The sequence below is a fragment of the Camellia sinensis genome, chromosome 6, assembly GCF_055761805.1.
Source record: "Camellia sinensis isolate YWXY chromosome 6, ASM5576180v1, whole genome shotgun sequence".
In the NCBI taxonomy this organism is placed as follows: domain Eukaryota; kingdom Viridiplantae; phylum Streptophyta; class Magnoliopsida; order Ericales; family Theaceae; genus Camellia; species Camellia sinensis.
Genome location: NC_138966.1, coordinates 154,987,923 through 155,002,879, shown reverse-complemented (window position 1 = coordinate 155,002,879; position 14,957 = coordinate 154,987,923). Strand labels below are relative to the sequence as shown.

Genomic DNA, 14,957 nt, shown 5'->3' with positions numbered 1-14,957 from the left:
GTCCCTGGTAAGAACAGCATGTAGCTAGTAAAAAAGAGAAAATTCTGAACTAGGAAAGATTTGTGCATTTAAAGGAAAGATTTGTCAAAGTGTTTTTCACCGAGGGTAGTGAGATTTTGTAAGAAACAACAATTGATTTTTATAAATAAAAAAAAATTATAATACCTGACTTATTTATCTAAATACAAAGCAAAAAATAATAGAAAAGGCATATATGTCATATCTGTTGTTCATCTTGTGAAATTAAATAAATAGATTTATGAAAAAATCAAATTATATACCAAGAACACATGCAGATAATTACAACTAAATTTCAACATAAATACACAAAATAATAAAACGGTAAAGAAACGAAACCGAAGCCTGCACGGAAGCAGTTTCCTTAAAACAGATTTCACCGCCTCACTGGTCGAGTGCTTGAGGAATCCCGGCGTCTGTCTCCCAGGATACGACGGTCAAAACCAGCTACGGCAGAAGCACTGTCTGTCTAGCTTAGCGAACAAAACAGTGGCAGCACTCTCTCATAGTAGGAACTTTTTAGCAAACTGACTAAAGAATAGAAGAAACAATTTCTGTGTTTTGAGACTTGACATGAGGGTCTCAATTTATACATGTATAGGGGAGAGAGGAAGAGCCTCCAGTCTTTATGGCTGTTCATAATGCACCATTAACCTCTGTAATAAAGGCAGGAGTTACAAACCCCATTAATGCAGGAGTTACAAACTTCATTACCTTTTTTCCATGAAGCTAACTTCATGAGGTAATTTCTCATTCAAATCTCAATGGTTTTTGGTCATTCTATCTGTGGTGTAAAGATCTCAATGCAAAGTATCTAGACCCACTTGGACCCAACACAATAGATGGTTGGGACCCACTTTAATATTTAATTAAAGTCACCAAAAAACCATTTTTTCCAACAATCCTCCACATGAATAAAAATTGACCAAATGACTCAACAAACGAACACCGTTCAACAATAATGACTCGGAGAGAGAGTACAACGGACTAACCCCGACATCAGAGAAGGTAGCTTTTGGCTTTGAACCTCTCCCAGTGAAAACCTATCGAGTATACTGGCTGATCAGTGAATATGACATGTTGAACTGCTCTGCCGTTTATGTAAACTGAGACAATAGATCTCACACGGGAATTACTCCTACCACCATTATGTTCTCACTGGTGTGCCCTGTGTGGCCCTGGACACTAGCCTGGTTCAGCGAGTGGTTTCAAAGAATCTTGGCCTCCCAATTCTTCTAGAAGCGGCCCCACTTCACACTCACATAGGTGACTCTACTTGAGTATCCTGCTATACTCAGCTCAATAGCTTAACACACTAGAGTCATTAAAAGCTCAGCTTAACCTCTACACTTGCAGGTATCACTGATAGAAGGAATGGCTGGAGGTTTAACCTCCTCAGTGACGTACCACTGTTACACGCAATTAGGTTGTCCCATTGAACGTAGATCTTGGGATCTCCAGTCAACTAGGTTGGGTTTCCATTCCGATAACTTCCAAAGGCCTCAACCCCATTCCTTTTGACGACGTTTCGACTAACACTCGATTTAACCCTTTGGTTAGCGGATCCGCAATGTTGTCCTTAGACTTTACATAGTCTATAGAGACAACTCCATTCGAGAGTAGTTGTCGTATGGAATTATGTCTATGACGGATATGCCTAGACTTTCCATTATACATATTACTCTGTGCCCTACCAATTGCAGATTGACTATCACAATGAATACAAATAGCAGGCACAGGTTTGGACCAACTTGGAATATCTTCAAGGAAATGGCAAAGCCATTCAGCTTCTTCCATTGCTTTATCCAAAGCAATAAACTCTGATTCCATCGTTGATCTAGATATACACATTTGTTTGGAAGATTTCCAAGACACCGCTGCTCCACCAAGAGTGAACACATATCCACTAGTGGACTTTGAGTCCTTTATATCTGATATCCAATTTGCGTCACTATAGCCTTCAAGCACCGCTGGATATCGAGTATAATGCAGCCCATAATCTCGAGTGTAGCGTAAATACCTTAACACCCGCATAATACCCTTCCAATGAGAAGCATCGGGATTACTTGTGTATCTACTAAGCCTGCTAACCGAGTAGGCTATATCCGGCCTAGTACAACTCATCAGATACATTAAACTTCCAATTACCTGAGAATATTCTAACTGTGAGACACTTTCATTATTATTCTTGGTAAAATGTAGACTTAAGTCTACAGGTGTCGATGACACACTCGTATCTGATCCACTAAACTTCTCAAGTATCTTATCAACATAATGAGACTGAGATAGTACAATTCCGTCAGAGATTCTGGTAATCTTAATTCCCAGAATAACATCTGCAATGCCCATATCCTTCATGTCAAACTTAGAGTTTAACAACTTCTTGGTAGTTTTGATCATTTCATCGTTACTACCTATAATGAGCATATCATCAACATATAGACACAAAATGACATAACCTCTGTCAGTGTCTTTGACATAAACACACTTGTCACATTCGTTGATTCTAAACCCATTTGACAAAATTGCGTTGTCAAACTTCTCATGCCATTGTTTAGGCGCTTGCTTCAAACCATACAAAGATTTGACAAGTTTACAAACTTTCCTGCTTTGCCCTGGAGCTGAAAATCCTTCAGGTTACTCCATGTAGATTTCTTCATTCAAATCTCCATTTAAGAAAGCTGTCTTTACATCCATCTGGTGAATTTCTAGATTGCGCAAAGCAGCAATTGCAATCACCATCCGAATGGATGTTATCCTAGTAACAGGTGAGTACGTATCAAAGTAATCCAGGCCTTCTCGTTGCCTGTACCCTTTGATAATGAGCCTCGCCTTATACTTGTCAATAGACCCATCGGCCTTCATCTTTCTTTTAAAAATCCATTTGCAGCCTAAAGGCTTACAACCGGGAGGTAAATCTACCAACTCCCAGGTGTGGTTCTGTAAGATGGAGTCAATTTCACTTTTACTAGCTTCTTTCCATAAGGGACTTTCTGGTGAAGTCACCGCTTCATGAAAAGTTCGAGGTTCTCCCTCTAACATATAAGTCAAGAAGTCCGAGCCAAAAGACTTTGCAGTCCTTGCCCTCTTACTCTTTCTTGGCTCATCTATCTCCTCAACTTGATTATCTAAGTGATCATCTGTTTGATCAGCTATGTGATCATTGTCACTTTCAACCTCTTTCATGGAACTCGGAATTTTCAAAGAAAGATGCATTTCTTGATTCCATGATAGTATTCTTGTGTATATCTGGAATAGCAGACTAAACCACAAGAAATCAATATACACTGCTAAATTGTGCACAACCGTCGAATACAAAGTCAACGGATTTTTAGGCTTATCCTAACCCTCTTGGGTATAGATATTCCCGCCTTTTGCATGACACCCCCACATTTGTAGAATTTAAACAAAGTCTTTTGACCTGTCCCAAAAATTCATACAGGGTCTTTAAACAATTCCTTGTGTCACAATGATTAAGAAACTCTCAAAATCATATCACAGTAAATACATTCCCAGAATGTCATCAACCGAATTAGGCACCCAAATATATTTGATCCAACCTATCACTCTGAAGCCAATAGTCTTACTATTAGGAAACACAAATCTAGTGTTCAATAGTCTACTATATGGAACTTCATAACATGGCCAGTAGTCTTATCACTAGGAATCACTAATTTCTCAACATGTGGTCAGTAGACTTTCTACTACTAAGAATCACAATGTCTTAACCTGTGATCAGTAGTCACTTTACTACTAGGAATCACAACGTCTTAACATAGGATCAATAGACTCTTTCATTACTCGAAATCAGCATGTCTTGACATATGATCAGTAGCCTCTCTACTACTAGGAACCATCATGTCTTGACATGTGATCAGTAATCTGTTCACTACTAGGAACCACAATCTCATAACTGTGTAGCCAGTGGTCTAACACCTCCTAGGAACCACCAGTTTTCTATCTCTGTGATCAGTGATCTTATACTCACTAGGAGCCACCAATTTAAGAATATATTTAGAATTTAAAAATCCAAAAAATATTCACCCACTATAACAGGTTGTCTCATCTTTGCTTTCAAACAAAGTCACATAGCACTCATATATGCTATAATTGACACAAGGATAACATACTAATTGCCTCTGATTAATTTAGAAATGTTATCATGCAATCTTATGATTTCCTTTAATCACACTAGATCTCTCTAGATCATCTTTTAAGAATCTCGCAAGGCTTAACGTTGTCAGGTGGAACAATATTTCTGTTTGTCACATTTTGAAGCCATTTCTGAAACATCACAACAGAATTTCACTTCTGTGATTCCAGAAATTAAACTTAACTCTTAGAAAATCCCTCAGATGGAAATTTAATTCAAAACTAGTCTCACCATTTAACCTAGAATCGAACATGGTCAGGAATGTTCCCAGGAAGACTGGAGGGTCACATCGGTCCCACTTAAAACCCAGTTAACCTTTTAACAAAACATCCAAGAGCATGTTGACTCCTAGTTCATGGGAAACAATTTTAAAATTAAGATTTCCAAGGGATAAACCAGGTTATAACAAATCAATTTCCAAGCAAATAAAATTTGCTACCAGAATTATACCACTCATAAAAGTTAACCGGTACTCCCGGAACTGAGCCCCTGATAGTTAACCGGTACTCCCGGAACTGAGCCCATGATTTCTGAATAAAAATCAGAGATATTTTAGCTAATGCTAAAATTTGGTTTCCTTTCTCAAAACCAAAACACTTTGGACATAATCAGATTATAACCAAAGACTTTTTTCAAACTTAGTTTTCCAACACTTTGGGAATAAAATGATTAAACCCAAAAACTTCCTCAAACTCCAAAGGTTTGAAACCAAATCCGTCTTAGTTGTCATTTCTGAACAAATAAGAACTACTCTTTAGCCAAGGCTAAACACTTTGGTTTCTATTACAGAAAACCAAACCAAATTCCAAATTTACAAGCAATTTAAAAATTGCTATAATCAAATACATGCATATAAAATGCTTCTAATAATATAAGCAAATAAAACTTGATGCTTCAAATTGGTAAACAAACCAACTAAATCTCTGAAGCCCTCTTGGCTGTTGCTCTCTAGCAAACTCAAACCTTAAGACACTTTAGCTGAAGCCCTCTGGCAAACTGTAGCCCCTCCGTCTAATGCATTCTTTGCAAGCATCAAATGTTCTCATGCTCTCTAGTAGAAAATGAAGCCCTCTTGCTAAAATGAAGCCTACTGGCTTTGCTCAACTCATGCCCTCTGGCAAAAAATTTCTTCAAATATAAAGAAAAATAACCAATCCAATTGAGGATTATAAGTAGTCCAAACAATTCCTTTCTACGCTTAGATATTCCTACAAAGAAAGTTAGTAGCAAACCACAACAAAATACAAACAAATAATCTAAGCAAAAAATAAATATAATAAATAATTGAAACCATTTTAAACTAATAACTCCAAATAAATAAATTAAATTCAAAGTTAATGCACCCAATTAAATAATTTAGATTAATGCACCCAATTAATTCAAATTAATCATGTACACAATTCATAAAACTCTATAACTCCAAATACATTAAACTAAAATTAATAGGCAAGAGTTACAATCCAATAACCATTTAGCAATTAACATATGCAAATAATTCAAAAAATTTAAATTATGTAATCTAGTCTAGAAAATAATAAGCATGTAACAAATTAAAACTAGAATAGACTTAGCATGTAATACGGTTAAAACACACATGGATCTATTCACTAGCAAACACAAATATATTAATTTACTTAGAATGATGAATCAGTGCAAGAAGGCATGAAAATAGTTTTGTGTGCATCCATAGAAGCAAAATCATGAACTGGCAATTAACTGACAGAAAAAGAAACAATGGCCTATTCATGTAAATTACTTGAATCTTTAAACATGCAAATTTATATTTTGTATCATTGAAACAGTGAGCAACTCCGCAATAGTTCCTAGTAACTTTATACAAAGCTAACCTAATAGTCTATATAAATCTATTCGATCAATTTCATAGAAAAGATATACGAAATCTGTTTTAAGCTTGTTGTTCATCTTGTGAAATTAAATAAATAGATTTATGAAAAACTCAAATTATATACCAAGAACACATGCAGATAATTACAACTAAATTTCAACATAAATACACAAAATAATAAAAGGGTAAAGAAACGAAACCGAAGCCTGCACGGAAGCAGTTTCCTTAAAACAGATTTCGCCGCCTCACTGGTCGAGTGCTTGAGGAATCCCGGCGTCTGTCTCCCAAGATACGACGGTCAAAACCAGCTACGGCAGAAGCACTATCTGTCTAGCTTAGCGAACAAAACAGTGGCAGCACTCTCTCATAGTATGAACTTTTTGGCAAACTGACTAAAGAATGGAAGAAACAATTTCTGTGTTTTGAGACTTGATAGGAGGGTCTCAATTTATACATGTATAGGGGAGAGAGAAAGAGCCTCCAGCCTTTATGGCTGTTCATAATGCACCATTAACCTCTGCAATAAAGGCAGGAGTTACAAACCCCATTAATGCAGGAGTTACAAACTTCATTACCTTTTTTCCATGAAGCTAACTTCATGATGTAATTTTTCATTCAAATCTCAATGGTTTTTGGCCATTCTATCTGTAGTGTAAAGATCTCAATACAAAGTATATAGATCCACTTGGACCCAACACAATAGATGGTTGGGACCCACTTTAATATTTAATTAAAGTCACCAAAAAACCATTTTTTCCAACAATATCTTATTTATTGTCTGTTCAAACAAAATGGTTAAAAACAACAATTATTTATATTTTTTTCTAAACTATATGAGAAATCACACATAATCTTGTCATTTATTAATCGTCCAAACATGTTTCCCTCAAACTCGAGAAAAACTAAAGACGAAAAACAAAAAAAGTCAACCTCAAAAAGCTTAAGCAAGCTTTTGATTGTTGTTTATTTCTTGGATAAATTATAAATACACATTTTGAAATTTGCTTAAAATATAAATTATTTTTTTGTGATTTTGAATATTACATCCAGTCCTTTTAAATTTTTAATCGCATAACAAATTATCTATTTTATTAATGAATTATTAAATCAATTAATAGTTTTTAACAATAAATATAGTTTATTTAAAATTTCTAACAATTTTATTATTATATATAAGAGTAGTTATAAATTTGAAAAATTTACCCATATATCTCATATGGGGAATAGTAATCCATTTAGTTCTAAAAGTTTTCTTATGAACCAATCAGTCCTTTTTGTTTTGAAAAGTTATAGTTATTTCATTTGGTACCATTTGAATTTAAGTGAATATCATTTTGTGATTCATTTTTCTAATTTTATGATTCGTTTTTAGGATGAGAATAGAAAGGTGAGATGTGGAATATTATTTTTGAGGAGATTGATGATTGAAGTGTTGGTTGTCAAGCGTAGAAACATATATTTTTGTTAGAATGATTTTCTGGTGTTACATTGGAATGTTACATTAGAGTACTATGTTTGAAAAAAATAAACTAAGGAGCTTTTATGTATTGCATTGATTGAAGTGTTATGTTTGGAAAAAATATACTAAGGAGTTTTTTTGGAATGTTACATTGTTACATTTGAAAAAAATTCACTAAGGAGTTTTTTAGTGTATTACATTAGAATATTACGTTTGGCAAAAGTAAACTAAGGAGTTTTTTTCAAATGTTATGTTGTTATATTTGATAATAGTATAATAAGGAGTTTTTAGTATGTCACATTGAAGTGTTATATTTGAGAAAAATATATTAAAGAGTTTTTGTGTGTTACATAGATTAGAATCTAACGTTTGACAAAAGTATACTAATGAAAAAAATATACTACAAAGTTTTTGTGTGTTACATAGATTGGAGTGTTACAATTGAAAAAAGTACACTAAGAAATTTTTTTAGAATATTACGTTGTTACGTTTGAGAAAAGTATACTAAAATTTTTTTTAGTGAGTTACATTAAAATATTACGTTTGAAAAAAATACATTAAAGAGTTTGTTTTTTTAAATGTTACGTTTAGTGATTTCAACATTATGATAAAACCCACATTTATCTCTCAAATACATAACACGCGTATTTTTACTTAAACTTTTATATAACTCACGCGAGGATGAGACCTTTGAGTCCATAAGGTAAAAAAAAAAAAGGAGAGTCAAATAATTTATAAGATCACTATTTGAAATTTATTGGTACTTTGCCTTATAAATTTTATTTTTTCTGTTAATTACTCAAATAAAAAATTTTGACCATAGAATATTTGTAATTTTAAAAGTACAAGAGATTTAAGCAAATGTATTTGTAATTTATTCATATTTATTCAAAGGAAAATGTGAGATGGCCCATTACAATTGATGTTTTGGTGACAATTTTCATGATCATACTTCGTCATCGGTAGAACGAGGCCTCCAGTACTTACTCAATCCATGGTAGGTGATGTGGCTCTGGTAATAGACAATCAGATCCACCGCACATTGCTTAACTTTAATAGGTGACGGCATAATGAAAGAAATCTCGAATTGCTCACCACCTTTAATTCTATACCCAAAATAATCTTCAACAAACATATGGCATTCCCAACGATAATTTGCACAACTCTCAGGGATGCCGAAGAAGGTTGGAGTATAAGTAAAATCGATGCCATTAATTTTATCAGTAATAATGACGTGTGGAAAATTATCTGATTCCATGGAGCAACTTTCTTTATCCCCAGATCTATAATAAACAACTTCCCAAGTGAACCCTGCAACGAAGTCGTCTTCCCCTTGCACTACTGGCACTTCTAAGGATATCGAAGAAGACCCTATTATTTGATGGAGGAAACGATGGCTCAAGTCACCACCGGCATAGAAAGAGTCGCTCACGAGGAAGGAGTTGTCAACAAGATGCTATCATATGAATTTCTAATTAGTAGAGTGCTAGACGAAAACAAATAACATATTAGAAATGCTATATATGACCGATTATTTGTCATTATTTTGTATCACTGTCTATATAAATACTTATGATTAATTCTCTTATTTAAAGATAATTATTAACAAATTAAATGCAAACAAATCACATCTTTCCAAGTAGGTTGGTGACATAAAAAGATGATATAAACATATGATATATAATCATCTATGTAGCTAGTAATAAAAATAGTGAAAAAACTAGTGAATCCTACTTTCAAAATTGTTACTGCCACATTTTTCAAGTAAAAAATTTTGAATAAAAAATTCAGTAAGAGTAAGATATTATTTTCCATCTCTAATAGGCAACTCCTCTCTAGTCCACTGGTGTTGTTTATGTCCATGGGATCCAACACAGGTTCCGTTTTTATAATCTAAACTACTCATTTTATTGAACACTTTATCTATTTCTTTCACACAAAAATTAAGTCGATTTGATAATCGTAACTTATTTAATTTATTGCTTTTGTCACCAAAAAAAATATATTGTTTATTCTTAAAAACACAATTGTCATTTTTATTTTATTTTTTGTGACAAATTTGATAAATTGAATATATTATGATTACCGAATCGATCTAATTTTTTTTTGTGAATGATATACATGAAGTGCCCAATAAAATAAAAGATTTGAATTATCAAAATAAAACATGTGGTGAATCGCATGGTTGATTCCACAACCTAAATAGCGTCCTCCAGTCCATGTAATCTAGACCGGATAGAATCCCCCTCCTTTGGAATTATATAGGTCACATCTAAAACAATTTTGGTATCACACATATCACTAAATTTTCAGAGATTTTTTTGCTAAATTGTTGCACCTGAGAGAGAGAGAGAGAGAGAGAGAGAGAGAGAGAGAGAGAGAGAGACCTGAAGGGGATTTTGCAAATTGCTGAGCTTGTTGAGCCTGTCCAGAGGAATGATTTGTACACCTTGAAAACGGTGAGGATCTTCCATTCCATCATTATAACGATTTGAGAGAATCTGCTCAAATTGGGGGTTACTCAACCACACTACTAGATTCTTCAATTTTGATAGATCGGATATTTTTTGAAGTGATGCACAATTATAAGCATATAAGTCCAATAAATTAGGAGGAAGATCTGAGATAGCTTGAAGACTTGTGCAGTTATCCAACCCAAGGTCTTCTAGCTTGGATAGATGACTGAAGCCATATGGTAGGCTACGAAAATTGTTTCCGTCTAACTTCAACACTCGCAATAAGGATAAACTCCCAAAATCAACTGGAAAATCTCCTTCAGACAGATTGCGATTACTGAGATCTAGCTTTGTTAAGGAACACAAACCTGAAACAGTGGATGGTAAAAATCTTATGGAGTCAGCATTTTTTCTCTGTAAAACCCAAGATGAAATGAGAGAAAACCAGGATTTAGTTGTCAATTGCATATTACATCCCTTCAACAATAACGTCCTAAGATTCTTCAGTAGTCCAATAGAGAAAGGTAGTTGTTTAATGGCTGTTCCATCCGCAAGAAGCTCTGTTAAGCTTTCCATATGTCCCAAGTGCTTTGGAAACTCCTCTAGTTTCGCACAACCAGTGAGATTTATATGTTTAACAGACTTCAACTTGCAGATACTGCCTGGAAGATACCTGAGGTTCATGCAATCTTTCAAATTCAAGTGAACAAGTTTATCTAGAAGCCCAATTGATTCATGGAGCTCCATTAAACCTGTACAACTTTCAAGCAGTAATTCATCAAGCATCGGTAGTGCACAAAAGATGGGGCTTGTTGCTAGGCATTTGGAATTACTGAGATTTAAAATTTTCAAGCTCTTGAATTGCTGCAAAAACAAAGAAAAATATACAAAATTATATAATTTTTTTTCATCATGATCCACTATATAATTTATCCAAATCCCAAACAACAATGAATTTGCTAAGAATGTCATACCTTGCCATCCATCCAGAGTGTTTTAAATCTACTGAATTGCATGTCTAAAACAAGAAGTTTCTCTGGACGAAAATTGGATGGTAAAGACTCCAATGGGCAGTACTGCCAACAGAGCCATCTTAACTCTTCAAATAGATGTTTAAAATTTCCACAAAGGTGCACATGATCTATTCGAAGCAATCTTAACTTAGGCATCCCAGCAAAGGCTTTAGTACTCCATTGTATCTTCTTTAACATGGGTAGGGTCATGATCACACCTTCAACTGCTTCTGTTCCCTAATATAGTAATATTTAAAAACAAAATGGAAAATTAAAAGGAAGAAAGACAATAAAATAACTGAAATTAGCATTCCATACCGAAAACTTCCTAACTCACTAGAATGAATTAAGATTCGACTCTTACCTTGTTTTTTTCAAGTACACAGCATACATCTTCATGAAACCACAATCTATTGCGCTTTTCAGGCTCATTCGGATATTTTTCACGAATAATCTCCCTCCCCATATCCCTAAGTAGATCATGCATCATCAACTTATTGTTTTTACTAATTCTCAGTAAACATCTACTCATCAGAACACTAATTCCAATTTCTGCAAAGAAACCACAACCATTCAATATAGTAATGACATAGCCTCTGTCCATTCCAATGAAAAAGAATGCAATATCAAGGAAGATATCCTTTATGTTATCATCTAGTGCATCAAAACTTATCCTAAGTTTTTCCTGAATTTTCTCATGAGGAATTTGTTGTAACTTATCAAATGCACTTTTCCATTCTACTATGTTTCTTGCAGACAAATAAGAACCCAAAACTTCAAGAGCTAGTGGCAGCCCACTAGCATAACTTACTATACCATTTGCAAGATCTGCATAATTTTCTAATGGATTGGTTTTGCCAAAGGCATGCCAACTGAAAAGCTGCAAAGACTCTTCGTGATCCAATTCCTCAGCCATGTATCTTTCATCAACTTTCAGTCCCTTCAACAAGTGCTCATCTCTAGTTGTTATAATGATTCTACTTCCTGGACCAAACCAATCACGATTTCCTGCCAAGGTATTTAATTGACTTAATTGATCCACATCATCAAGAACAATGAGTACCCTTTTAGAGTGGAGCCTTTCTTTTATCAAATTCATTCCTCTATCAGCACTGCCAATCTTTAGATTCTTTATCCCTAATAATTCAAAGAGAAGTTGTTCTTGCAATTGACATAGACCATTGAATTGTGCTGCACATTCTCTAACATTTGCAAGAAAACAACTCCCTTCAAATTGGAAGTAAATATGGTTATACACAGCTTTTGCAATGGTCGTTTTGCCTATTCCACCCAAGCCGTATATCCCAATCATGCGAACATCATCTGATCCAATGCTCAACAATGACTTTACGTGTTTAACACGAGAATCTATTCCAACAGGGTGCATAGCAACATTTAGGAATGTATGTTTCAGTTCACATAAAACCTCTTTAACAATTTTTCGGATGAACTTTGCTTCATGCCTGTCAATTTCGATCCAAATAAAAAGTGAAGCGAGTATACATTATGGAAATATGAGACCTTACAAACCCCACTCCCAATATGAAGTTAAGAAATGTAAAATTCAAAACATCTTGAAGTTACAAAGTGAATTATTTATACTTAATATAGTGCAATGAAACAAATAAGTTGTATATGTATGCATATAGTCTAGTATATAAGTGTGTAGTATGCACTTTGGTATGTATGCATTATATTTCAGGCCTTGAACTTGATTTTGGAGTAAATATTCTATATATGCATGAATTAGAGCACAGCAGTCATTTCGTTTTTATAACCAAGCCAGATCTAAATAAAATTATTGACGAAAGGATTGTAAGTCAGTTTTAATAAAAGTTATACATGTATACGCATAAAAATTTGATTTTTTTAATCAAATCCATAAATAAAATTCTCAATCAATATTAAAATAGACAATTGTAAAAACAAGGAGGATCAACATAGCAGGATTTTCTAGTTAAAGATAAAATTTGATGGCAGCAGTAGCAGCAAAATTAAAAGGATGTTAAAAATTACCCATTAGCAACATTTTGCAAATCCCAGCCTGATAAATTAGCAGCTTCATTGAGGGCAGCTCTCCTCACCTCTACCTTCTCCATCTCATCCACAAAGCGCTTTTCATGTCTTCCAAATGCTTCTCCAAAATACCCTGTTTGTTTCCGTACATCAGATGGACAGACATCGTAGAATATTGGGAGAACTAATTGTCCAAGTGTTTTCTTGCATTCAATGATCTTCACGAGCTCATCAAGGCACCATCTCGAAGAAGCATAGTTTCTTGAGAAAACAACGATGGAGATCCTTGATTCTTCGATTGATTTTAGCAGCTCCGAAGAAATTTCACGTCCTCTTGGAAGTTCGTCATCATCCCTGAAGGTGCGAATTCCAGCTTGAACCAAGGCCTCATAGAGATGATCAGTAAAGTTTTTGCGGGTATCTTCACCTCTGAAACTCAAGAACACGTCATAGCTCCAGCGAGGTTGTGTCAAAGATGAGGAAGAAGCAAAACAAGAAGAGACTTTTCTCCTTTGGGGGGCTGGAAAACAAGGAGAATGATCTAAGGTTCTTTTAGAAGCCATGGATAATAAAACCAAGATTACAGATCAAAATCAATTGTAGGCTGCAATACAATGTAAGTGAATAGTGATTCGGCCATCTGGTCAAAAAAATATATATATAGTGATTCGGCCAAAGGGAAGAAAGAGCTATTTGCAAATTGCAAGCTCCTCCATCTGATGGGCTTTGGAGGGATCTGTGGAGTGGAGAGACAAATGTTAGGTGTTTTGGAAGCAAGTGTGTGTTTAAACTACAAAGAAATCAATCTAAAAACACACAAAATCAGAGATGACTTTTTTCTGCAGAAAATAAAGAAGAAGAGGAGCAAAACAGTGGAGAAGAGGGTCACAATTGAACCGTCCTAGAGCCAGACTTTTCTATTGCCTTTCCAGCTTCTCTTAGCTTTGTCGGGGATGTGGGTTTATTTTTTTGACTTTTTTTTTTTTTTGATTATTTTAATTTGAGATTAAAAAATTTCATTTAAGATAAATTTTTTTAATTTTTATGAAAAAAAAATAAAATTATTATAATTTAAATATGATATTTTGTCTCATTAATTTTTTAACTTATCTTTTTATGACTATTTTAATTCAGACTTTTTATGTCAAACCAAACCTCACTAACTTTTATGACTAGGTGGTGTTTGGGAACTTGGTTTCCAAATTTTTTTCTCATTTTTTTCATTAAAAGACAAAGATTTTGCAAAATCAAAAAAAAAAAAAATTCAAATAAAATATCACATCCAACTCCATAATCATTTCACTTCTTCTCTCACAAACATCACTTCCAACTATAAAAAAAAACTCAACTATTTTTCCAAACATTAAAAAAAAATTATCCAAAATATCCTATAACTAAAAAAACTTACATAAAAATTCACTTCTCAAACACACACATAATTATATCAACGCAACTACCAAATAAAATATCTGGTCAAATTTCCACCACGTAAATTAGGATGAGGCGATACTTCTGCCACTGAAGGCAGCAGGAACGGCCGTGCCATCAAACGGCACAGTTTTGATAATTTTTTAGTTATTTTTTCTTTACTTAGGTCAAGTTTGGGTAGTTTAAAAAAAGTTAAAAAGCTAAAAAGTTACTCAAAAGGTTAAAAAGTCATTACTATTCATCAAAAGTCAACAATTACGGCTGCACAATTCTCAATTCTAATTTTTCCCTACAAACTAATTTTTACAATTTTTTATTACACATTTTTTCATAAAAAGTCAAAAAGTTAACCCAAACATTCATATTTTCAACCTCAACTTTTTAGTCTAAAAAGACAAAAAATGCACTTATTTAGTCTTCCCAAACTTCGCCTTAGGCTTGTACACCGACAAATCTCAGTAAGGCATCACTTTGTTAATTACACACAAATATAAATAAAAATATATATTTACTTATAATTCTTAATACCAAAAAGTGTTTCACAATTTACCCACTTTCTAAGATATTA

General features: G+C 33.9%; 1 protein-coding gene across 1 annotated transcript; it reads right to left on the bottom strand.

Moving 5' to 3' along the window:
- Positions 1-8,328: 8,328 nt before the first annotated feature.
- LOC114282925 (TMV resistance protein N) lies at positions 8,329-13,893 on the bottom strand. The gene is made up of 5 exons (XM_082872715.1): positions 12,962-13,893; positions 11,310-12,408; positions 10,907-11,182; positions 9,864-10,796; positions 8,329-8,932 (listed from the first exon to the last, which is right to left on the bottom strand). Exons 1-5 carry the CDS (start codon positions 13,522-13,524, stop codon positions 8,423-8,425), a joined length of 3,381 nt encoding a protein of 1,126 aa, XP_082728841.1. The 5' UTR covers positions 13,525-13,893; the 3' UTR covers positions 8,329-8,422.
- Between the last annotated feature and the right edge of the window lie 1,064 nt (positions 13,894-14,957).

Bases quoted from the DNA above. Each gene is read 5' to 3' on its own strand.
- LOC114282925 (XM_082872715.1), bottom strand. From the start codon at position 13,524: ATGGCTTCTAAAAGAACCTTAGATCATTCTCCTTGTTTTCCAGCCCCC. The intron at 10,797-10,906 runs GTATGACATTCT...TTGTTTTTGCAG, and splicing joins CACTCTGGATGGATGGCAAG to CAATTCAAGAGCTTGAAAAT. The intron at 8,933-9,863 runs GTCTCTCTCTCT...TTCATATGATAG, and splicing joins ATTTGCAAAATCCCCTTCAG to CATCTTGTTGACAACTCCTT.